The sequence below is a fragment of the Sinohyriopsis cumingii genome, chromosome 3, assembly GCF_028554795.1.
Source record: "Sinohyriopsis cumingii isolate HCF-2022 chromosome 3, ASM2855479v2, whole genome shotgun sequence".
Taxonomy (NCBI): domain Eukaryota; kingdom Metazoa; phylum Mollusca; class Bivalvia; order Unionida; family Unionidae; genus Sinohyriopsis; species Sinohyriopsis cumingii.
In genome coordinates, this window is record NC_142963.1 from 112,949,140 (window position 1) to 112,976,696 (window position 27,557).

General features: G+C 34.8%; 1 protein-coding gene across 2 annotated transcripts in view; it reads left to right on the plus strand.

Moving 5' to 3' along the window:
* LOC149803602 (DNA-directed RNA polymerase III subunit RPC1-like) overlaps positions 1-27,557 on the plus strand; it is a 129,294-nt gene that overhangs the window by 13,062 nt on the left and 88,675 nt on the right. For both annotated transcript variants that reach the window (XM_089953349.1, XM_089953350.1), the window contains exons 4-12: positions 220-376; positions 2,248-2,399; positions 10,910-10,963; positions 13,057-13,178; positions 15,785-15,884; positions 18,746-18,823; positions 21,208-21,345; positions 24,333-24,484; positions 26,272-26,413. In XM_089953349.1, coding sequence (XP_089809475.1) covers positions 220-376; positions 2,248-2,399; positions 10,910-10,963; positions 13,057-13,178; positions 15,785-15,884; positions 18,746-18,823; positions 21,208-21,345; positions 24,333-24,484; positions 26,272-26,413 — 1,095 coding nt within the window. The remainder of the gene's footprint in view (positions 1-219; positions 377-2,247; positions 2,400-10,909; positions 10,964-13,056; positions 13,179-15,784; positions 15,885-18,745; positions 18,824-21,207; positions 21,346-24,332; positions 24,485-26,271; positions 26,414-27,557) is intronic.

Below are 27,557 nucleotides of genomic sequence, written 5' to 3' on the forward strand. Positions count from 1 at the left end.
ATTTCTGGAAAATCTTTTCAGCAGTAGAGCATCACTGGGACTCTTGTTAGAGTATATTTTATGCTAGGTTTGTGTTTGAGCTGGAAGCTCAAAAGATTTTTAAACTTTGGAACCTTACAAGATAGCTTTAACATCAGAAACCACATACAATCCTCGATATAGCTTATTGTCAATTAGATTGTTCAAGTCTATAAGACAGCCAAGCATCTTTCACTCCAGACATGCAGCAAATTGCTGTTGAAGAGAGAAGACCGCCAGTTTTTCCAAGAGGCAGCTAAAAGACCCATGACCTATCTTCAGAGGAAAATCACCAAGAAAAAGGTCTGGGAAAAGTGCAGGAAAGTGTCCCTATGTCCACACTGTGGAGCTTACAATGGTATGTATTAGATGTGTAAATCATGGTCTGTACAACATCAGAAACTTTGAAAGTTTTAAACAGTTGATTTTGTTTCCAAAAACTCCTTTAAATTTATTGAAATGACTCTTGAGCTTTACAAAAGCAACCTTGAATTTATCTGAGGGAGTACAAAACATTATAAATTAATAAAATCTGTCACAAATTAATAAAATCTGTCACTTTTTATATACATATTCCCCCCCCCCCCAATCAGATATAATTGGATCGACCAAATAAAATACAGCATGTGTAATTACCAGATGGAAAAGCCTCATTGCTGTAATTTTGCGCTAAGTAGCTATGCATTTTTTCTTCTAGTTTGAAGTTATAAACAAAGTAACATATAGAGAAAATTCAGTGTCCATTAATAAAAATACATCTTTAAAACTTCGGGAAGTTCTTGTAAACTCATTGAAATTCAACTCTCTCAAGGGCTATATGAACCTTGAAAATGTTTAAAGGCAGTTACTGTCCAATTTCACTCCTAACTAATCCACTGGTTTAATTTAATTTGCAGAGGATAAGAACTGTTAATGTTACAGATAGAACTGGTACAGAACTTATGATTTATTAAACTCTTATTTTGTTTTCATTGAACTTTGGTTATTTATGGGTACAATAATAGATCTGTAGATATTAAACCCATTTTCCACATAGGACTAAATGTATTTTTAAAAAAAATTGAGCTTCATTTTTGGATTACTGCCTTGCTCATATGCAGGGCAAGTGCAAGCTAAGTGCGAGCAGTGCACCTGCATGGGAGCTGTTTTAAGAGGGGTGCCCCCCAAAAAAGAGAAGGAAAAGTGCAAAAATAAGAAATGGGAGCTAAATGTAAAAAAAACTGGTTTTTCTTCACATGAAAATATATTTATTTGGTAATAACTTACATCATTTTCTTACAAGCTTCCTATCAACATATATTTTAATGGGGGGAGAGCAGGTTTCTGTTTTGCATAGGGTGCCATATTGCCTAAAGCTGGCCCAGCTTATATGGTTAAATTCTAACAGGTAGAATGTGTTTGTGCATCCCAGTTTTCTTCGGGGATTGTTTGTGTCAAATGACTTTGTGAACCAGTTAGAACGTCAGATAGAAACATTTATCTGGGTTATTTAATTTACCTCTAGCAAATATTGAGCATGTTTCATTTTTCAGGAAATAAACATGCAAAACTACTTACAGGTTTTGTTCTGAATCAAGAGGAAAGAATGAGTTTTATATGGCTTTGGGATATGATGAGATTCATTTACATTTTGTAGGCATATTCTTATGGAATTCAAATAAATTGAGATCTATATTACCTTCATTCAGTGCACCAATGCATATCAACGTGTGGACATCATTGAAAACCCCTAAATAGTTTTAATTTGGGTGTGCGATATTGAAATACAAATTGGACATCAGCATTAAACACAGATCTGTGATGTAAAATTTCATGGGTATCTAATAACAATAACACTGAAAATATATATTTAAAGATATGCCAGGATACTTTATGCTCAAAGCATAAAATTTACAACTGGTGAAGGCTGAAAAATGCACTTGTCCATTTGTCTCGATGAGTTGAGGGTGGGTAGGGATGAAGAACATTGTTTTTATGCAAACATGAAAAAATGAAAGTCACATTATGTTTTCATGTCTGTTAGGATGAGTAGCAATATTAAACAATTTTGAGCCCAGAGATTCCACTTTCATAGTACGAACATTTTTGTTGTGACTGTGCCCAGAATATTACCAGTTGAATTATGTTAGGAAGCTACTCTTTGTTTAGTGACTCCATTGTTCTATTCCTCATTATTTAATAAATTAAAAGGACACTTACACTGATACCATTTTTTAAAATTTTATATAGGGATGGTCAAGAAGTGTGGCCTGCTGAAGGTGGTCCATGACCGCTACAAACAGAAGAAGAAAGATGACCCAGTGATGACAGATTTCCTGGGGTCTTTTGAAGCTGCCATGGAACACAACAAAGACATAGAACCACTTTTAAGCAAGACACAGGTATTCCTTCAGAAAATATGCATGAAACATTATATTTTTGGGGCTGATCTGTCTCTGTTATTGATATATAGAGCATCATAGATACTCATTTATTAGTCAGATCTACTGCAAACTGCATAGACCCAGATCTTTCATTATATAATGCACTGGAGACATGGCTCTGTGAGTTGCTTTTAGGACTAATTAGTAGAAAAACAACATAGATCCTGACCTGCCAGCACTTTATGTGACATTAGATCAGGATCTGTGTTATTTGCAGTTGGACCTGACTTTTAAGTAAGTATATGCTGCAACCTTATTGACTCATCGTTTGTTCATAGATAATAACATCTTGAATTTCAGAACGCTCATGATTATGGTAACAACTTTTGATCTTGAACACTGCATTTAGAGAAGGCAAACTTTACATTCCTAAGGGTTTCTTTGTTGAAAAATAGAGCTTGACTATGCATAATATGGTCCTGTGACATGTATGCTGAAAATGGCAGGTAGACCACAAGCATATGGGTTGGAATGAAAAAGTTTTAATACATTGATTTATTCTCCTGTTAATAAACATGTTTTGATTTGCTGTTTTAGTGTAACAGATAAGGTACTCCATTTCTTGCCATTTGTTGTGTAATGGGATCATAGAGGTCATTTCAAAGTATTACCTAATCTCTCCCTCCCTCTCTCTCTCTCTCATAAAACAAAGGATGAGCTTTCTGTTTACTTATGTGATGATGAAGAAAGAATCATGACCGACATCATGACATGTTCAACATATTTAGAGAATATTATTAGCATTGATAGTGCAAATTATGTAACAAAGAGATAACAAATTTAATTATGAAGGTTGTAAAGTAGAAGAAAAAAATTATCAATTTTCAAAATCAGTAAGATGAGAGTCCCAATTATGAAATGTATTAGTTATACCTGTTTATGTTAAGTAAAAGTTTCAGATCCATTCAGGTTATTCTTGTTTTGCTGTGAGTAATGCTAGGAAAACCATTTGTAACCTTTTTTAATGAAACCAAAACACACATTAGCTTTATCAAATAATGTGGCCTTTCCCTCTCATTTCATTTTGAGTATGTTTTTGAAACTTCTTCAAAAGATGCATGGTATATGCAAGTGTCAGTAGCCCTATCTTCTTGCAGATAATGGCTCCCATCAAATTTCAACCCAGCATTCTATCAGATGCAGATGCTGGTCTTTAACACTGAAGTCCCAGTGAGACATTGTGAGCCTGGGGATGTCAGTACCTCCCGCTGCACATGGACCAGAAATCTATCCTCAACATGCATCAGCAGGTTCACAATGGCATTGTAATAGACTGGATATTCTCTGGCTATATTTCAGTAAACTGAGCACAGCCTGGACCCTGTACTGAAAACCCCGCTTACAGACATGCACAAGTGTTAGGCTCATCTATGATTTGTGTATTCAACAGCACACCTCAGCACTCTCTCCATTTGCCTGTCTGTAAACTTCCAGTTCACAGAAAAAGATACATTCCTATCCATATCTGTACCTCTTAAAGACCATCACAAGGTTATCCTTAGATTGCAAGTGCTATCTTTCAGTTTACTATTTCACAGCCACTTAAAGGATGTGACGAAACAGGTGACTTTGCCACAGAAGATGTGAGACTCTGCTTGTAGGTCTAAGAGTGTATTCCGATCACATCTTGTTACCCTACCCTACTGTCATGGACTCCTTTGCTACAGATGTTCCAAGAGACCCATATGAAGCTGATGTTCCAGCACAAAAAAACCATTCCTTATAACGAAAAAAACTCTATGAGAAGGGTGGTAGAGATTGTTTACAACACAAACTCACTGGAAATGCAAGTTCCAAGAGGTCATAGATCTAAGCTCTGTCAACCAACACATTCAGACGCTATGGTTCAGAATAGACAATTTGGGATTAGTTGTTAACACCACTGACGAGGCAGATTTTGCAGTCAGTCTAGACTCCAAGATGCACATATTCTTATTCCTATTTACAGCTCCATGACCATAGTGAATATGTATAGATTGTGGCAGGAGACGTTATCTTGAAGGGGAATTTTCATTCTGTCTGACAAAATGACAGCCATCAATTGCAAAAAACGCTAGGGGGAACCAAATTCCAGACTTCTGGTTTGGGACTTTCTGGGTGTGATAGGCAGCAAATCTGCATTAAAGACTGATCACATTACAGGTTGGATCAATGTCCCCCAGAGGACTCACTGTCTCAATGGAATCAGCTGCTTCCCACTGAATTGTCCTATTTACCCATTGTTCTTCATTGGAATCTATGCCTGTTAGGGTTTACCTCTTTTTTACCTGTTTGCACTGAGGTGGAATGTCAAGCTACTTACCTATCCATTTGTGTCTTTCTTTTCTGCTCTCTCTTTCTCTCTCATTTCCTGTTGACCCATTCTGTTTGTACGTTAAAATGTCCGTAAATGTATTGATTCTTTTTTAGAAACATTTTTGGCATGAATAAGCCAGAAGCATAATGTAACCTGCTAATAAATAGTTGACAACTTCATATACCTACATGGTTGTTATACAATATCCAACATCAGAATTATAAACAGGGTCTGTAGCAGACCTTGAAAACACCTTGAAATTTCAAAATATTGTCTGGGTACCTTGAAAAGCCTTTACTTTTTTAAAACCGAAAGGATTTAATAAATAGTTTTCATTTCACAGATTTTAATAAAAAGGAAAAGGAAATATTTTTATTAAAAAAACCAAAACGAAACAGTCTCTTCCTAAGTTTGTGCCGGATCAGAAATTTCCACATCTGGCCACTGCGCAGTTGTACATTTTGAACTTCCAATTGTACGAAGCCCGGATGTAGCTGTGGTTTTAATTCGAATCATTTGTACTCTTTAAAATGTCTGGCTGCCGATTCCAACTTTGGTGGCTAGATGAAGAGAAATATAAAGTTAAGATTATGAGAACTTTGCAAAATGCAAATTATGCCAGAAGGATATTGATATTGCAATGGGAGAGAGTGCTTTTTGGTCACATGCAGCTGGAGAAAAAAAACACCCATAACAGCTAATATGGCAAAACACGAAGCCTTCAGCATGAAATCATTTTTGACAAAAGAGGTATCAGTGAACAAAGAGATTCAAGTTTTAAAACAGAAACCGTGTAAAGTCTTAATTATGAAATTAGTACCGTCCAGTTCTATTTTTGGATGGAGTGGAAATAGGACAGAAAATAATTGCAATGAACACGGTAAATCTAAAAATATAGAATACAGATCACAGAAATATTAATATAATATGAAATAGTTTAAAATATCCATATGCTGTTTTTATATAAGTGCTAACATAAGTAAAACAAATATCTTTGTTACTTTTTCTTTGTTTTGGGGGGGGTGAAGAAGAAAAGCAGGTACAGAAAAAGACATTGTGGCAATGAGAGCTGCTGATGATGACTATGCATTGAAAGCAGAGACTTGGGGAAAATGTCCTTTATCATGACATCAAATAGTTCGAGGAAAAGTGTTATGGACAAAATCACTGAATTTGAGATCTTGAAAAACAGATTGATGACAAGCTACAAGAACTGAAAAATTCACTCTAAAATATTTTGGACTTTGTAAATAGTGTAGCATAGACAGAGCAAAATGTACATTGTTCAGTGACTGTACATTATTCTAATATCCAGATGTAGGATGTTTAGTAATGAGAATGATATCAATGATCATACTCTTGACTTTATGCTGTTTTTTTTTATAATAAATTTGCAAGAAATGTTCCTCGTAAGAAGTAATTGTAAGTATTTGTGTTTACATACAGTTTCATTGATGTATCTTTTAAAATTAATGTAAAAATGCACCTTGAAAAACATGATTTAAAACCTTGAAAAAAAATCTTGAAAAAACCTTGAATATTTAGAAAGAAATATGCTATTAACCCTGTATAAAGTAAGCAAAGTTTTAACATATTTATTTTCATACCTTAATATCACTATACTTGGTCTTTTCTTTTTATGATAATAACAACATTGTCATTAGAATTTTCCAGTTAATTTGATTCTAACTATTACTGATGTGCTTGATTATTTGGTCTAGCAGAATAGGGCAACTTTGTGGAGTTTTTCACTCAGGATGTTGCCCTCATTTAACTTCATTCATATATAATTCAACTTTGTCTTTGCCAATCATTTTAGTTACCATTTTCATTATTCTCAGAATCATTTTTCTTTTTAAACTAATAATTCATTGACTTGTTGCTGAATTATTCATTTATGCAAGTTTCTTCAAATATCGCCCAGTGTTATCAATTTAACCTCAGAAATACATGTCACACTAGTAGTTGGCAATATTATCAATCTAACCTTGAAAATACATGTCACACTGGTAGTTGGCAATGTTATCAATCTAACCTTGAAAATGCATGTCACACTGGTAGTTGGCAATGTTATCAATCTAACCTTGAAAATGCATGTCACACTGGTAGTTGGCAATGTTATCAATCTAACCTTGAAAATGCATGTCACACTGGTAGTTGGCAATGTTATCAATCTAACCTTGAAAATGCATGTCACACTGGTAGTTGGCAATGTTATCAATCTAACCTTGAAAATGCATGTCACACTGGTAGTTGGCAATGTTATCAGAAAATGCATGTCACACTGGTAGTTGGCAATGTTATCAATCTAACCTTGAAAATGCATGTCACACTGGTAGTTGGCAATGTTATCAATCTAACCTTGAAAATACATGTCACACTGGTAGTTGGCAATGTTATCAATCTAAACCTTGAAAATACATGTCACACTGGTAGTTGGCAATGTTATCAATCTAACCTTGAAAATATGGTAGTTGGCAATGTTATCAATCTAACCTTGAAAATATATGTGACACTGGTAGTTGGCAATGTTATCAATCTAACCTTGAAAATATATGTGACACTGGTAGTTGGCAATGTTATCAATCTAACCTTGAAAATATATGTGACACTGGTAGTTGGCAATGTTATCAATCTAACCTTGAAAATATATGTGACACTGGTAGTTGGCAATGTTATCAATCTAACCTTGAAAATATATGTCACACTGGTAGTTGGCAATGTTATCAATCTTATCTTGAAAATATATGTCACACTGGTAGTTGGCAATGTTATCAATCTAACCTTGAAAATATATGTCACACTGGTAGTTGGCAGTGTTATCAATCTAACCTTGAAAATACATGTCACACTAGTAGTTGGCAATGTTATCAATCTAACCTTGAAAATATGGTAGTTGGCAATGTTATCAATCTAACCTTGAAAATATATGTGACACTGGTAGTTGGCAATGTTATCAATCTAACCTTGAAAATATATGTGACACTGGTAGTTGGCAATGTTATCAATCTAACCTTGAAAATATATGTGACACTGGTAGTTGGCAATGTTATCAATCTAACCTTGAAAATATATGTCACACTGGTAGTTGGCAATGTTATCAATCTAACCTTGAAAATATATGTCACACTGGTAGTTGGCAATGTTATCAATCTAACCTTGAAAATATATGTCACACTGGTAGTTGGCAATGTTATCAATCTAACCTTGAAAATATATGTCACACTGGTAGTTGGCAATGTTATCAATCTAACCTTGAAAATATATGTCACACTGGTAGTTGGCAATGTTATCAATCTAACCTTGAAAATACATGTCACACTGGTAGTTGGCAATGTTATCAATCTAAACCTTGAAAATACATGTCACACTGGTAGTTGGCAATGTTATCAATCTAAACCTTGAAAATACATGTCACACTGGTAGTTGGCAATGTTATCAATCTAACCTTGAAAATACATGTCACACTGGTAGTTGGCAATGTTATCAATCTAACCTTAAAAATATATGTGACACTGGTAGTTGGCAATGTTATCAATCTAACCTTGAACATACATGTCACACTAGTAGTTGGCAATGTTATCAATCTAACCTTGAAAATATGGTAGTTGGCAATGTTATCAATCTAACCTTGAAAATATGGTAGTTGGCAATGTTATCAATCTAACCTTGAAAATATATGTGACACTGGTAGTTGGCAATGTTATCAATCTAACCTTGAAAATATATGTGACACTGGTAGTTGGCAATGTTATCAATCTAACCTTGAAAATATATGTGACACTGGTAGTTGGCAATGTTATCAATCTAACCTTGAAAATATATGTCACACTGGTAGTTGGCAATGTTATCAATCTTATCTTGAAAATATATGTCACACTGGTAGTTGGCAATGTTATCAATCTAACCTTGAAAATATATGTCACACTGGTAGTTGGCAGTGTTATCAATCTAACCTTGAAAATACATGTCACACTAGTAGTTGGCAATGTTATCAATCTAACCTTGAAAATACATGTCACACTGGTAGTTGGCAATGTTATCAATCTAACCTTGAAAATAGATGTGACACTGGTAGTTGGCAATGTTATCAATCTAACCTTGAAAATATATGTGACACTGGTAGTTGGCAATGTTATCAATCTAACCTTGAAAATACATGTGACACTGGTAGTTGGCAATGTTATCAATCTAACCTTGAAAATACATGTCACACTCGTAGTTGGCAATGTTATCAATCTAACGTTGAAAATAAATGTGACACTGGTAGTTGGCAATGTTATCAATCTAACCTTGAAAATACATGTCACACTAGTAGTTGGCAATGTTATCAATCTAACCTTGAAAATACATGTGACACAAGTAGTTGGCAATGTTATCAATCTAACCTTGAAAATATATGTGACATTGGTAGTTGGCAATGTTATCAATCTAACCTTGAAAATACATGTCACACTAGTAGTTGGCAATGTTATCAATCTAACCTTGAAAATACATGTGACACTGGTAGTTGGCAATGTTATCAATCTAACCTTGAAAATATATGTGACACTAGTAGTTGGCAATGTTATCAATCTAACCTTGAAAATATATGTGACACTGGTAGTTGGCAGTAGTTTGCAATCTATATCAGCTGACAAGAAGATTGACTTTGAATTTTCTCACTGCATATTTGCTGTCAAAATAAACCACCATCTGAAACATTTGAGTCCATTTGGCAGTTTTGACATCAAAAGAGCACAACATATAAGATCCTGCTCATGGGAGACACTTTACTTCCAGACTGAAAAATTCATAAGGAAGTTTCATTTACTTAAGAGTTTAATGTTGTTTTTTTCTGAGTTTATTGTGGTATAAACTCAGTTGCCGACTCAAACAGCAAATAATGCCAGAAGGGCGTTATGTAAGCTGTGTGAGTTGGCAACTGACAGTTTATACCCCAATAAACTCAGAAAAAAATAACGTTAAACTCTTATTATTGAAATTTCAATTATTCGTTATGTTATTTTGTTTGCGTCATTAATGAACAGAAATCTTAATTGTGTGTTGTAATACAATTTTGGGGTTTTCTGTTACGTAGCTATTTATAGCACTTGGGATTGTCCTGCTTGATCATAATAAGGTCATCATAATACAAGTCCTTCAACCAGTGGAAGCCAAATTTATTCAATTATTTTTTTTGAAAATTGTTAGAATGTTCTTTTCCTTTAATGTTTATTTCATGTCTGCCTTCACTGGCAGTGCTTATCTTATGCTGTACACATGACTTTATTTATAGAAGTGAGTATTATTAGAAAAGTATCTCTTCTTACAGTTCATACAGAAATAAACGCAATTCATTTTGATCACGTGGTAACATTCTGACAAATGGAAATTTTACTTTCCTTTATCAGCTACTGGCATTGCAATTATAGATTCATGCATGGTAGTCTTGTGATATGATGTTCAGTTACATAGTCTAACAGACTGCTCTAGATGTGGGAGGTCTTTGGTTTAAACCCTGGCCAAATCATACCATGCACTTATAAAAATGGTACTAGCAGCTGCCTCACTTGGTGCTCAGCATCAAGAGATTTGTGTTAGGACTGGTCGGCCTGGTGTCATCATAATGTAATTGGGTGGGACATGATGCGACATATCTGCAGCATGATGCCCCAGTGCTAGACATCACTGTATACTGTCACACTGCAGACATCTTAGCGATATGACCGAAAACTTGTTGAAGCTAGATAAAAAATCCAAAACACACACTTACATAGTCTGACAAGTCCCATATACAGTTGTTATATTTATGATAGTCTTGTGATAATGGTGTGCAATGACAGTCTTGTGATAATAGTGTGCAATTACAATCTAACAAGTCCCATAGAAAACTGTCATTATGTATGATAGTCTTGTGATAATGGTGTGCAATTACAATCTAACAAGTCCCATAGAAAGCTGTGATTATGTATGATAGTCTTGTGATAATGGTGTGCAATTACAGTCTAACAAGTCCCATAGAAAACTGTCATTATGTATGATAGTCTTGTGATAATGGTGTGCAATTACAGTCTAACAAGTCCCATAGAAAGCTGTCATTATGTATGATAGTCTTGTGATAATGGTGTGCAATTACAGGAAGTGAGTCCATCACATTTTTGTGAACGATTTAAGTTTTTGTTTTTTGCAGGAGATTTTAAATCCTCTGAATGTGCTTCAACTCTTTGAAGCCATAGCTGAAGAGGTAAGTAATGACATCTAGGATCAATTGACTTTTTACATATGCAGAGATATCATTTAAAATCTTGCAGAAATTATGTATGAACTTTTCGTGAAAATATTACATTTTGAATTTTATTGATGGATAATAATAAAAAAATTGATGACAGAATTTTTATTGTGTGTTTCCTGTGTGCGCAAAAATAGGGAGAAAAGTACATATGAACAAGTATGATAGACTGGTACAGAAACTATCATTTCACACTTTAGATAACAGTATGTAATTAACAAAAAAACAAGTCAAATTGACCTTAAATAGGCAGCAGGGATGAAGAGGAAAGGAGAATGCAGATAATTTGTGAGGACAACAATGTTTTGGGTTGTTGCTTTGGGCGAATATGTTGAAAAAATTGAAGGTTCTGGATTGGAAGAATCGATGCACTATTTTTTCCTGATTTGTCCTCATTTTGGTTTTATTATACTTTGTTAGTTTTGTTGGAAATGATCCATTCAATTCAGATTAGTATTTACTTTCATTAGATACAGATCTAGACCTAGAAGATGCTTGCTTTTTCCTACTCTTCATCATTGTAAGTGCTTACTTGATGATTGATTTAATCTATATCAAAGAGAAGCTTAAATATTCAGTCACTTTCCTTTCATGCCTGGTCAGTCAAGATCAGGAGTGGTGATCACATGCTAACAATCAAGCAAGGCACACATTTAGACTTTTGTCTAAGTAAAAATTCTAAAAGTGGTTTGTAACAATCATCACATAGATCTGTAAACTATGCACTATGAAGCAGATGGCATGAAACAGAAATGTAACAAGATAGGCTATCTGATGCTTACTAATACAACATACTATATGAATAATACTTATGTTAGACATTTTACTTTGTTTTACCTATACACAACAGATAAAAGCACCTTTATTGTTTCTTTTCTTTTCTCCCTTATTATTGTATCATATGGGAACATGCATTTACCCATGCTTCCTTTTCTTAACATTTGTATAGATTTGTAATTTTAAAAAGTCGGCTCTAAAAAAAGATATTCATTTCATTCAAAGAACTGGAAACATTTTGAAATTGTACAATGTCAGTATCAATGAACCTGATAATACTGCTTGATAATTGTTTCCTGATCATGAAGATGGAACCCTACATGTTCATCAGCACCCCCCCCCCCCCCAACCAACCAATCCCTTGGCCATCCAAGATATGAATTGTCAGTAAAAACGTTATCCAAATTATGTGATAAAACGGAATTATTTTCAAATAAATTTCACAATTCTCCGTCTAGAAAAGATGGTCAGACTTCAGTTGATACACCAGTGCCATTTCAGCTTAAGAGTGGCAAACCAGTGGCATTGCCTTCTGCGATGCCATAGGAAGATCTTGCCCCACCCCCAGACTGTTATGACATCATATGCTACTTTATTTCTTATGGTCTGCTTCTTGATTTGCTGCCTAGATTCAGACAAATATATATTCATTCTTGATGAGCATACTCCTTGGTTGGTATCTCATCATTGATCCTCAGTTCTTACCAACTGTTTACAGGTAGGTAATAGGCTCATAGGAAGATAAAATATGAAGTTGGTTACCTTTATTAAATGTGTTACCCATTCAGGATAGGTTGACTAGATTCTGATTAACTGATGCTAAGATTTTTGATATGCATGATCATGGATTGGCATCACTGCTTATGACTGTCTCATTCGATTTAGGTGATATTCGATGATAGGTATCCTAACACAATAAGTAGGAATCAAGAGAAAATGTTGTATATACATATGTGTGTCATACAGAAGCTTATGAAAAGTTTGAAATCATGTCGCACATCATTGGTATGGAACAAATATTTGGATTCATAGACAAAAATTTACATTAAAGATAATACAAAAAGTCATGTGGGCCTTCAGACCTCTAAATAAATTTTGAAGAAGTGCAATTTAATGGTACTAATTAACATTTATTTCATAGAGTTCCAGGAATCAGATATACAATCAACAGGTAACATCAAAGAGAAAATATTTATCCAACTTAATATTTTTTACATTTATGAAGAGATTTTCATCATTTAAGTTGCACACAATTTACTCTTTCCCACCAGGATGTTCCTCTCCTGCTAATGAATCCAGATGTCGGGAAGCCACAAGATTTAATTTTGACTCGTATCCTGGTACCACCACTCTGCATACGACCTTCAGTTGTCTCTGACCTTAAGTCTGGCACGTGAGTTGCATCAGCTCTTTGTCTCAGCTGCATATACTTAGATATAGGTATCACTTTCCCATTGTCTGCAGCAACTGCATTGTGGCAAACAATGTTAAGATTTTGTGGTAGCATTTGAAAGATATTTTTTTATTACAGAAACCATGTATATTCTTATGCCTCCAGTCATTACAATGGAGGTCTCCTAATTTTGTCCTGTCTGTTCCCATTGTCCATCCATCCATCCATTTTGTCTCTTCTGAGAAGATTGTTTTGCAAGGTTGTGCATAAACAATTAGATATAATCCTCTGTCACTTCCCATCCCTTTTGATACTTGGAAAGTTTTGTCAGGATATGAGTGTCAGAGTTTAAAAAAAAGTTGGAATTCGCTACCACTGTGCTGTTGTGGCATAGATTAGCTGCTTACCAGCAGGCCTAGCAAACTTAAATGATGTTACTACAAGTTATGCCTGCATGAACTCAATAGGAAAATAATTTGTTTTCTGAGAAATTGTATCTTTAATTTAATCTTCTCACAGACAAGATAAAATTAAAGCATTGATGCAGTTTGATCTGTTCATGGTCCAGTAGTAATTTGATATCAACAGTAAACCCCTTTCAGATGTTGTTGCACAAAAATTTGAAAATATTAAATGCAAGTTGCATACTATTTGTAAAAGAATGAAAGGACAACTTAATTCTCAACATGTTTATTCTGAGAACAACTAACCTAACACTGTCACAGCAACTTTGAGGAAGCTAGATTCATAAAAAATTGAGTATGTGCCAATGATGGGTTTGTTGTTTCATGTGACTACCACATTGACATGTACTTTAAAAGACCATTTCTTCTTTTCAAGTGCAGAGTGTTGCAACTATCTCTGATATTATTGAGCACCAACAAAATCCATTCCGAAGGAATAATAATAATATTTTCATGATGGCTTTTCCTGTGGCCATGTTGAATGTAAGAGCAGACACCATTTTTACTTAGGACTAGATATCATAAGAGGAAAAGTAGCAATAAAAAGATACTTTATTCAAGATGGTCACTGTGGCCATATTGGATGTCAGATCTGGATCATTTTCTCCTAGGACCAACTAGACAATCTAAGAAGTCTTCTTGTTAAACTTCATGTTGATATGACTTTCTGTTTAGGAGGTGTAGCAATAGCAATATTTTCATGCTGACTGCCATGGGAGTGATATTAGAGGTGAGATCAGAACCATTTTCATTTAGGACTCGCTAGTCATTGTTGGACACCTTAAGTGAAAACTTGATGTAATATTTCCCATTCAAAAGGAGTGGTGATAAAACAATATTTTTAAGATGGCTGCCATGGTGGCCATCATGAGTGTCAGATTGGCATCATTTTTAGTTTGGACCAACTAGCAATGGCAAGAAGTTTGTTAGTAAAATTGACATGACTCCATTCATAATAATGTATTGCAATATCAAGGTTTTCAAGATGGCCATTGTAGCACTATTTTCATTTAAGACCATCTAGACTTTAGGATGAATGTGTGTATAAAGTTTTATAGCAGTCCTACTTATAGTTTAGGAGGAGTAGCGATTGCAAAGTTGTTCTAAAAGATGGACATATGACATAAAATGGACAACATATGACAGGTCATCTGAAAAACTCTTCTGGTCTATGACCATTTGAACTAAAAGCCACTAAAATGAAATTGGTAATGCATACTTGTATGCATATGTTATAGACTTGATTAAATATTCATACCATTATAGCAATTTTTGAAATTCTACTACAGTGTTTAAATTTCTGGGCAGCAAGGGCATACATGTTTTATAAATACATCTCTAATTGTTTTGTGCCATGTTTTAAGAAAATGCGAGAGAGCTTAACTCATGAATCTTGAATCACAAGACCACAAGACAGAATATACAAATTCATGTCTGTCACATTTTTGCAAAGATCAAATTGCTGTCTAACGGGTTCACTAACAGTCATAAATTTGCAACAGAATGCCACTCCGCAATGACTAATCCAAATAGTGGGGATGGATGGAATGAATTATTAGTTTTCCTCAAAACGTTGACAAAGACTTGTGCTGCACATAAAAGTCATTGGTACCTGGTTTATACTCACTTATAAGTCTAGTCCAACTGCAAACAACATAGACCCTGATCTGCCATCACATAATGTGCTAGCAGATAAAGATCTATGTTGCAGTTTTTCACATAATTTTGAACTTTTTAGACAAAAACAATACAGAAAAATCACATAAGGTAGACAAATGAAATTGGGTATGTATATTTGTTTTTACATTTAAATGACTGGAATAGATTTTCAGGCCAATGCAAGACATTTTTCAATTTTTAAGCATTTTTGAACCTTTTTGACTTGAAAATTATGCAAGAAAACCATGTTAGCTCAATAAAGCAAAAACCACTTGAGGTATAACATTTTTTTTATAAGTAGATGGCCTGCTTAGATCTTTAGGCTCTTAAGTTATTTTTCTGCATTTTTGAATGTGTGTTTTACAAACACAAATCTAATTCCCGTCTTTCTTCCACATTAGTATAAATTCAGTGTTGCATTTTTAGGAATGCTTGCTTTTCTCATTAGATATTATTGTAGCACTTTTGCCTTATTTGATTCAGGAATGAAGATGACATCACTATGAAGATTACAGAAATCATTTTTCTGAATGATGTTATCCAGAAGCACCGTGTGACAGGAGCCAAAATGCAGATGATTATGGTAGGGTCATAACTTCATGGTTGTTGTCCCCTGCCTTTGTGAAGAAAAGTGGGGAACACAGTATCTTTGTCTCTGTCCGTCCATCACATTGTACATCATTGCTAGAAGGTGTGTCATGTATCTTCAAGGTCAAAGTGACAGCTCAGTATTTTATAATTTCATCACACTTTCTTTTCAGCTATATCATTTTAAAGGTATTTAAGATTATGTGCTGAAACTTGGTATAGTGGTACTTGTATCACTAGAAGGTGTGTTGCATACCTTATTGAAATTAATATCTTAAAGGTCAGAATCACAGCTAGATAGTTTTGTTTTCTATCCCACCTTCCCTATCTTTTTAAATCTGTTTGAGATTAAGGAATGAAACCTTGTATACTTGAGCATCATCAGAAGATGTGTCACACACCGCATTTAGGGTCGTCTCTTTAATGTCAGAGACACAGTGCAGTAATTTATATTTTCGATCATGCTTTCTTTTCTACTCTATGACTTTAGAGATGTTTGACATTAAGGTATGCATACTTGGTATAAATGTATGTCATCATTAGCAGCTGTATTGTGTACTACATGGTGGTTCTATCTGAAGGATGGTGTTATATGAATTTGACAGATTTTAGGTTTTTATACATTGCTGGCTGTTATTCCAGAATTTGTTTTTGTATTGTCCAGACAGTTTCCATTATTTTTTGTTCTCTGCTTTCAGGTTTTTCATTAGATATAATCATTACAATTGCAATATTTGTAAATTACATTTTGATTGGTCATTCTGAATGGTGACTGACAGTTTTGACTGGTTTCAACAAATGAAAGCATATTAAATAACTTGTCACGTATGTTTTGTGGCATAATGAAGAAATCAGCTGTCGAAAAGCATTTCTTATTGTGTTTAAGAAAATAATTAAAAAAATATAAGTTTAAGTTGGAATGGCTGCAGGAAAAGAACTGTGTTAGACTATAACGAAAATAACTGTCTTAAAATGCAGGCTGTGTGCTATATGCGGTTACAAGATTATGCATGGGCTATCAGGCAGAAAACAATTGTATAAACATTTAAGATTTAGGAATTAAAAATAAGAGAGCAAAATGAACTCAGTACATGAAATATTCATTCAGTAGATGCAGGAGCAAAAAAAAACATGATTTTTTTTATGTCTGTTGAAGGTTTCACTGCAATATGATCAATATCATCCCACATTGACTCTCAGAATCCTGCAGAATCTTTAGCCATCCACCAAAAAGAGTTTTGTAATTTTGTAAAATAAGGTATCTGCAAAGGACTGGAAACCATTTTAGTGATTTTCTGTGATAATTTTTCTTATTTTTCTAAGTTTGCAGAGATGCTACCCAGCTGCGGGATTGCATGTTTCTTGCCAAAAAATTGTTGCTTATGCAACTTGTAAAAACCAATGGGGCAAGGTCTTGCAAATTATTTGTGGTTCCCACAAATCGTTGTATTCATTGTGTGCTATTTTATTTTCTGTTGTTTTGTTTTTGTTAAAGACAAAAACTAAAAATAACGCTTTGTCAAATTAGGTCTTGGTCATCCATTTTGTCCATGATCTCAGTCAAGCTGTACTATGGTAGATTTGGTGTTTGAATATAAGCATATGTATGATTTAGATCTGCTGTAGTTTTTGCAGATGCTATCCAGGGATTCTGATAAAATTATCACCTAGAGGGTTATAACAAACTGATCGATTGATCAACCATAACAGAATCATATAGATTGTAACAAGTAGTGAGTTTTATGAATGTCAAGATGGAAGATAACTGATTTCTTTATGATATGATAATGTTCCAACTTTAACCAAAGATGTCACACAAACCGATGACACAGAAATAGTTGGTACCTTGTCCACAACACATGGAACTGGAAGATGAGAAAAAGAGAATATTAACTGAAATTTCAAGACATGTGATTGATTACCTACAACTAATTAAGGAAGAACCAAAAGGAAAGGATGCTATGTGTTATCTATTGACAGTAAAAGAAAGATAATCTATTCGCTAATGAAAATTGTTGCACAGGTTAACACTATCTTATTGCCAAACACCTTAGTATATGAGCCAGAATTGTAAGGTCATGGTCTCTGAAGGTGTTATGTCTCAAAAAGAACATTACTCCTTTTTATTACAACCTTCCACTTGGTAAGATTTCCAGTTGTCTCTCTGACAAAATCATGGACCAGGGAAATACTCAGGTTTTTTCTTGGAAAGCCTGTTGCTGGTATCTTATTTTGTGTGTTACCACACACACTTGGACATGATGAGCCTTGGTGTTCTTATTTTGCGTGTTATCACACACACTTGGACATGATGAGCCTTGGTGTTCTGGGTCTTGCTAAGAACATTGCAGCAGTAAAAATTTCTGTTCTGGCTTGTACACGGTTGATCACTGGGTGTTTGACTTGTGCAGATTATGGTGGTGATGTAATTTATGCTGATATCGGTATTTTGGGCAAGTGGTTGCTTAGCTGAAAAAGATGGAAATGTGAAAGTTGAGAATCAACAGTCTGCCTAGCCAAAGTGAAAAGAGGGCAGAGTATCATTCCTTGGCCAGCACCCTTACATCTTCTAATTCTAATTTAATATAATGTGTTTCTTTTATGCTTTTGTCATCTCTAAAGCCATATCTGTCTTAGGCATTATGATGTTTGGTTTGCCAATGTTCCAAGGCCGTATAGAGGATGTGGCAAAGGAGGCAGATCAAAAGGTTTACCTCCAACTGTCCTTACCCTTTCTTCCATCTTTTCAGCGATGATATAACCAATAATGTGTTAATGTACCCTAAAAATACCCAACAACAACGTTGTCTCTCCAGTATTATTATGTCTTAATTTTCTTGCTTGTCATAATTACAGGAGGATTGGGATTTCCTTCAGCTCCAGGTGGCACTGCTATATAACAGTGAGACTTCAGGAATCCCTCTACATATGCAGGTATGTGGCAGTAATATTTTTTACTTGCTTTAGTAATAGCATGTTGTAATTGTCGTCTTTTAAATAGATTTTATTTGTGTGATTATTAAAGAAAGACATTGATACTTTGGCATTTCCTGAAGTTCAAACTTAAAATCAGGTGTTCCAGATCATTATACTTCAAGTAAAGGGGTTCTGCATTATCATACTTCAGATTAGGGGTTCAAGGTCATCATATTTCAAATCAGGTGTTCTAGGCCATCTTCCTTCAGATTAGGGGTTCAAGGTCATCATATTTCAAATCAAGTGTTATAGGTCATCATACTTCAGATCAGGGTTCTAGGTCATCATACTTCAAATTAGGGGTTCAAGGTCATCTTACTTTAGATTAGGGGTTCTAGGTCATCATACTTCAAATTAGGGATTCTAGGTCATCATATTACAAACATATAATTCTGTCTTTGTGCTATTGCTAAACAAGGTATTTTGAACAAAATACATGTGTAAGGGTAACTGCCATCTTTGCTGGCCAAGATTCTGATATGATAACAATATCTACACCTTGGTGTATTGAACAGATATATTGTTGCTTTATCTTAGGGGGCAGGGGCCAGTTTTTATGTACAAATTTAATGCCGCAATCAGTGACCTAGTATAAAAAATCATAACAAATCAAATACACAAGTGAGGTCAAAAAGTTCCATATTTTTAGATACCTATGTTAAAACAAAGCATAAGAATATTATTCACTTGACCAGAGAAGTCAATGGCAGTTCATAGCAGAAGAAGTTTATGCACCCCAACCCCTATTTTATACATGCATTTTTCACATCCAAAGGCATTTTTGACAGCATGTGGTGCTCACAGTACAAACACAAACGCTTTCCCAGGATGAAATTTTTTAAAAACATTGTCTACCAAATAGTCTTATGCAATTCAGAATAGTTGTCATCCAAGCCGTTTTTGAGATATTCTACTTGCCTTGAACCCACATGTCTACTGCTATGGGAGGCTAGCTCTTTTTTCTAGCCGACTATTGGTATTTCACTATCAACGTACTGCAGAGCAACTATGGAAGCTGTACGTGCCTGACATCAATTTCAAGAACAACACAAGCCTGAAACACCTAGTTCACAAATATATCCTTATCTATAAATAGTAAACAATAATAGCTGAAAAAGTCACACCATAGCCTTAAGTTAAGAAATTTGCCAGGTGCCAATTACGAAACTGGACCCTGCCACCTTAGCGACATCTATTGAATTTCTTGAGTTGCCTCCCTTAGTATGTAATGCCAGCTAACCTATAGCATGGTGCATTGTACATCAGCTGAAAATTATGGAGGCAATTTACCTAAAATGGATATTTTATATGTTTAACATCAAAAGTGTGGCTACGTACCAGAGGGAAGCTATTACAGGTCTATTTGAGTGAAAGGTATTTGTGCAAACACGGACCGGTACTGGAAGATTGCTTATTTATCAGTCCATTCAGGTTGTATGCTCCCCTTGTCTCAATCATGTTGGAACAGTGTTCAGATTTGAACAACTTAATTTTGATTGGATGCAGTGGCTTTCTGCAGCATCCAATGAAATTCACAGACCCGAAGCACTTAAATATCTGCTCTATATGCCAGGGTGTAGACAGGGTTATCTCATTGTAACCTTGGCTAGCAAAGATGGGTAACTGCATGACATTAAGTGTTCAGATTAATTGGATTTTAAATATTGAATATCTAGTTAGTTCATCTCAACCAGTCTTCATACCATGTCATTGTTTATGTATACTCATCTGTGTTTGTGAATGATGATCTATACAGCTCAATATTTCATATTGTTAAATGTGAAGAATTTCTTACTTTTTGGGCACATTTGCACAGAATAGAACAGTTGTTCCCAGCCTTGCTGCCATGACCCAAATCAGGGTCCTGTTGGTCCTCAGTATGGTCACAAATGGTCAAAGTTTTACCTTTTCTAAATCATATCGTAAGCATGAGGGTTGGGAGGTCCTGTTGGTGGGCAATTTAGGGTCGCAGTGGAAAAAGGTTTGGAGCCATTGGAATAGAAGAATGTAAACCTTGAGAGTCTGCTTTGTTCATTTCTTAAGATTTTCATTATTGATCTTTTTTCAGCACCAATTCTTAAAACTACACATAGGTATTTTAATGAATCAATCTGATTTGATTTAATTCAAGTCATATTTATTTTACAATGTTTTTAATAGTGGATATTGTGTAGCCCACACTTTTTATGCCCCACCACAACACTGGAGAGGCATAAAGTGTTACCCTCATCCATTCATTCATCCATCTGTCCATCTCACTGTGTTTAAGTTTTGTGTTTAGTTCTTTTTAGTTTCTGTGGCATACATTTTCAATGAATATATTTTTATATTTTTCTTCACAGCCAAAGAAATACACAAGAGGATTTGTACAGAGGTTAAAAGGCAAACAAGGTCGTTTCCGAGGTAATCTCTCAGGCAAAAGAGTTGATTTTTCTGGAAGAACTGTGATCTCCCCAGATCCCAATATGAGAATTGATCAGGTCAGTTGTGTCACATTTTATTTGATTATAGTTTTACAGGTTGTGATGAAGTTTTCATTGTAGTTGTATAGTTTGATTTTTTGAGTTTGTGTTTCTGCAGCTCATATTTAATTAGCTTTCTATAAGACAAAGTGAGCTTATGGTGTGGCTCAGTGTCTGGCAAATGTTCAGTGTCATTTGTCAGAATTGCTGTTTTGATTTCTTAAAAACTACTGGATCAGTATTTAAATTAAACTTGGTATGAATGCTCCTTTGGATATGCTGTACCAAAAATTTTGTTTGGGATGGCCTCCATTGCAACCAAAATGGTAAATCTATTTTCAGTATCTTCTCTAGAATGGCTCAGCCAGTTGTGATTAAACTTGGTAGAAATATTTCTTGGAACGTGCTCACCAGGATTTTGATCTTGGTGGTTCCCCTAACATTGGTGTGGTTTCTTTAGTAACCAGATGGAAAACCAATATTTAACTTCTCTAGAACTCCTTTGCCAATTTTCCATCAAAGAGAATTGTGTCAGCTGCTCCATAAAAGCTGAATCAATTTTAATCAACTGTCTATAAATGTTTCTTAGTACATGTTCTGCCAGAAGTTTGTTTTGGGTTGCTCCTTGAGCAGTGTGCCATCATTAACAAATATATGGAAAACCGGTGTGTTCCTTGTTTTCAAGAACATCTGAGGAAGAGTCAATCATCCCTTATAGGAATGTTTCATAAAGCATGCTCTATCACAATTGTGCTTGGGCTTGCACCCCTATCAATAGTGTAGCTGCCATAGAACCATACTGAAAACTTATTTTCAAATTCTTTTCCAGAACTGATGAGAGAGTTTTACAAAATCTTGGTCAGAATGTTTCTTGAGACATGTTCTGTAAAATGTTCTGTGTGTCTCCTGAAGCAATTATGTGGCTTCATTAACAATTGGATGGAAATCTATTTTTGATTTCTTTTTTAGAATAGCCAAGCAAATTTTGATAGTAATGTTTGTTATAACATTCTCTATGAAAATGGTTTTGTGGGCGGGGGGGGGGGAGGCTCCCTTAGCAGTAGTGTGGCTTTCATTGAAACCTGTCACCCCCATATGATTTTATGTTATTGACCAAAATGACTATTAAATGATAGATTTATGGAACAGTAGCAAAATATGTGAAAATACAATTATTGCGTCAAAAATCTGGATATCGTCTTATCTGCGTTTTGAATAAATCCAGGCTTTTACATTAGATTCTTTAGAGTTTGATAAGGAAACCAACTTCACAAGAGTAACTTACATGTCTTAATTGGCCATGTTTTTCATGCAAAAATGATGACATGATCAACCTTTTACTGTTACAGTAAATGTATTATGTGGCAGTGTTATCAAACAAACAAAAATGCTTTGAAGATGAAGGAGGCCGTCAACCTTTTAAAAGTTAGTGCAGATGTATAAAAAGAATATCCAGGCTGTGCTTGAAAAGAAAATAAGGAAAGACAACAGTTATATCTATTGGACATCATGTCACCTCTAGCTGGAGATTGTCTTAACATGTGGATCTTTCAACAAATGGCACCTGCTTTACTATTGCATTGTCGTTTAGGCTAATTTATGCCAGGTATTAAGTGGTATTAGGTCCACTTGAGTCTGTTGTTCAGTTTAGCTACAGCACAAAAGGAATCTATAACAGAAAGAGAAATTTGTGATATTCATGGCTAGCTATTCATAAATGACAGGAATTTGGGTTCTCTTTGCAAGTGTAATTGTTTTCTGAATTGGTCCTGCTCAAACATCTATTGGGTTCAGTAATTGCTGTTCAGCTCTTAAAAGCTCCAGTACTGCTGCTAATTGTAAATTTCAACATTCTTCCAATCTAAGTAAAGTTTGGAATGAAGGAAATGATTGGTTAAAGAAGCTATCTGACATAAACAGTTCTTTGAAACAATCAAGATGCCAGGTTTAAACGACAGTCAGTTGAGAGTTAAGAGATGCCACCCGTTAATTCATTAAACGAAATCACTCATAATTCTGATCTTTTCTGGGAGTGCTCCAAAAGTAGTGATGTAATAGATTCAGCTAATTCCATTAGTGACTAATCTAATAACAACATTCGCAGGTGACACACAAATTGATATGAGAAGGTAGGAATTGAGGCAGGCCCACTTTTTTAAAAAGTGGATCGGAGATGAAAATGCATGCATTAGATAAAAATTAGACTTGGGTGAATATTGGTGATCAACTGGGGCACTGGAATAATGAAAAGGGTGAACTTGGGCTGAAGACAGTCAGACAAAGCATTATGTTTCTTCTTATGTTTACAATGGTGACATCATCAAATGATGTGTTCCAGCTTTTGACTGAAATTGGTTTACATGTTGCTGATCAGCATGAAATTAACTTCTACACATGTGAAAAATGGCTAGGTTTCTCAGTTCGAGGGAGAAATTTTGTGGTTTATATGTGATGAAATGTTGATATTATATAGATTTAATGGAACCCAGTGATGTTTAGGACCAATATCTTTCAAGATTCACTAATATTCAGAATATTTAACATATACGACCTTGTGTGCATAACAGCTGCATTGGGGCTTTAATGTGTGAAAGAGGCTTTGCAGCAATTTCAAAACTCTGTATCCAACTCCAACACCCATCAGAAAAATATTGATTTTTCCGTCGTTCTTGCATCTTTAAACATAGAAAGATGTGGACTGGTCTGCTATTCTTGTAGTTTTAAACATTGAATGGTTGACATAATAGTGCTTGTTTTGACTTTTGGATTTTGTTTAAAAGGATAAAAAGTTTGATTTAAATGCATCTGTACATATCATTTAACAGTAAGTTATGTGTTTTCTTTGGTGTTTTGGTGACATTTAAGAGTGATGATAATGAAGACAACTGTGAAATGGACAGCAATAACAACAGTGATAATGATAGTAGTGATGGAGGTGGTAGTGGCACTGGTGGCAGCAGCACTGATCACTAATTTTGATGATGTTGGTGTATTTTATTTTTTAGGTAGCAGTCCCTATCCATGTTGCAAAGATTATGACCTATCCAGAGAAGGTGAACAAGGCCAACATTAAGCTCATGCAGCAGCTGATTATTAATGGCTGTGATGTCCACCCTGGTGCCAACTTCGTCACCCATAGGAAGATGGACCATAAAAAGTAGGCTTCTTCCAGAAAAGTTTGCTCCCTACACCCATCCATCAGTTTTCAAATACCATTCTCTCCCCTGCTTTTTTGTAAATAGTACTTGATATAGGCTTTTTATTTTTAACCGAGTCATTGTTGATTATTTGCACTCTGATGCTTCCCTGGTATGTTTTGTTTTGGCTACTGAAGAGAATAATATGAAAATTTGTTTACCAATTGATTTTGCAGTAAGATTGCCAAATTTCCTTGTGACTCCAATGACTTCAGGGTAGGGCTAAATGACCCCAATGGATCCAAGGTAGTTAAAGTTATAATGAAAATTTACATAGACTTCTTTTTTGTCTCTGTTGATGATACTTTTAATTTTTATTTTTAGAAAAGTTCTTGAATTACTCAAAATATGTTATACATTTCACATGTTGTTCTTGATTTGGCTAGAGGACATATGGCATGGGGTCACTAAATCATGTTTTTTCTGGTATTAAATTGAAGGCTTTTGAGATATTTTGTAACACAAAACCTGTTTTGCTGTTAATGATACAGTTTTCATACTTAGTAATTGACATGTCTTGGTTGGTGCAAAGTTTTCAAGAATGTTCAGTGTATTCCGGTTCCCAACCCCACCCCCATTTCCAGCCAACACCACACTCACAGATCATCTGTACAGAATTATAAGGTCAAAACTGCATCTCTGCTGGAATATGATTCCTGTTCATATTAACATTAGGAAATAACCACCACTATTTCCCGAATCCAGCCCTCCCTGCAGTAGAAAAAGTCTCTCCTATCTGAATATTAAGCATTGACACTAAAAATAATTCTTATGGGAAATTACTCTCCCTTAATATGATTATAATAACCTTCTCAACCCATGAACCAGATGTTCTTTTTTGAAATTTTTGATCTGGTACTGTGCACAATGTATGGTCTATACATCCTGTAATCTATTCAAATTTCCATCTTTTTCATCCATCCATGTTGGGAAGTTGGTGGTATTTGAGATTTCAGAATTGTTATGTTGCCAGGTGACATTGTTTTGTTAACTTTGGTGACATTTTTCTTAATTTTCAAATCATTGTGGACACAAGTGTGTATCGTGCCTACATAGCATGATGGTATGACTGGTGGATACAGCATAATATGTTGCATTTTTTCAGGTGTCTTCTCTAAGAGTTCCACCTAGTTTTCAAATTTCACTTGCAATTTTGCTACTTCTGAATTCTGTATAAAAAGTTTTATTCAAGCTCAGCTTTGCTTGTCGATGGCATTTGTTTTCCATGCATTCTATGTAATTTTGATACCTTTTGGATAATTATAAAAAAATTTCACACTTTAATTTGGCACAGGAAAATACACAAAACATTCAAAACCATGTTGTTATTTTTAAGCTCAGTGTTACATATCAGTTCATTCCCTATGTCTAATTTCTGTCTCTGAGGCTTTTTCAGACAATGACATGAAACTTTAAGTAGTAACCATTTTCTGAAATTCTAGTTCTTGGGGCAGTGATAGGGTTTGTTCTGTCCTCTTAATTATGGAGGAGACAAACGTTTACAAAATTTGTGTTTTTATTAATATCCTTGCTTTGTTGAAATATCAATGTTTCATAAAAGAAAAGAAAATATAACATTCAAGTTTAAGAAAGATCATGGAATAAGGTGCCTACCATTTGAATTATTTGAACATTATACACTTATCTTCATTAACCTGCAAGATAAATGGATTGTTTACATGCATACAGAGGTATATATATTGCACATCAAGGAATGTATCTTTGAAAGAAATAATTTGTTTTACAGATATTTGAAATATGGTAATCGAGAGAAAATAGCCAAAGATTTGAGACCAGGCGATACTGTGGAGAGACATATGATAGATGGAGACATTATACTATTCAACAGGCAGCCCTCTCTTCACAAGCTCAGCATCCAGGCATTCTTTGTTAGTCTAATGATGATTATAATGATATTAATCATATTAATTTTATTATCGTCATTCTGTATTTTATGCATTTGTCTACAAGCAATTACTAATAATAATTTTAAAATATTTTATGCTAAATAAAAGAACCAAAAGGGATACATATTTCAACTTTTATGAATGCCTTGAGTGAATGAAGTGAAAGAAACTAAACATGAAGGAAAACATATTTAAGTTTTAAAACCATTTACCATGCAGTCAGAATGATGCATTTAAACTATTTGTGTATTTTTTGGCCAGAGTCTTAACATAAGGACTATCCATGACATCAAGCCAGTCCACCGTTGCCTGTGATGTATACTCTTTCTTTGTTCTGGAATTGGTGAATTTTCACCACACATAAGCACTGAATATACATATCCATTAATTATGACTGCATTTGAGGGTGTATAATGCACACAGTGCTGACTCAGATTTGCGAGGTTCATTTCTTTGGTGAGTACATCATACACCAGCAGGTCTGTATTGGGTCTAGGCTTATCACAGTGGGGAGTACATCAGGCATTAGGAGATCTTTATGGTTGTAGGTTCATCACAGTGGGGAAAACATCATACACCTTCAGATCTGCAGACGTGCCAGCTCATAGGATTTTGCCATAAGTCTTATGAAAAATTACCCTTAAAATATGGACTTAGGCATACTAGAACCAACTATGAGAAAATGATTGTTGCCGAAAAACCTGGATAATGGGTTCATCCATGTTTTATTTGGATCTAGGTTTCATCTTAGAAATAGTGAAATTAGTCAGGGAACCATACTAACTTTACAGCTGCACTCCAGTTGCTTTAAACTGCACCTATTTGTTCATGCTATTCATCTACATCATCAAACTCTTGATTATAAGAGTTTTTAAAAATGGTGTCCAGAAAGCCATGCATGTTTAAGACAGAAGGGAAAATAAGCTTCTAGAAAAGTGTTAATAATCAACACATAAGAATAAAAAGGAGTATTCAGATTCTTGTGAATAAAAGCTGGAAAGGACACAGGTACATTTATTGGACATCACTTGCCAATTTGAGTATGTCTTGAGGCAGGAGATATGATTGCTCTCGTCATGTGAAATGGAAAAGAATTTCCAAGAATTATGTCAAGTTGGGAGATAGC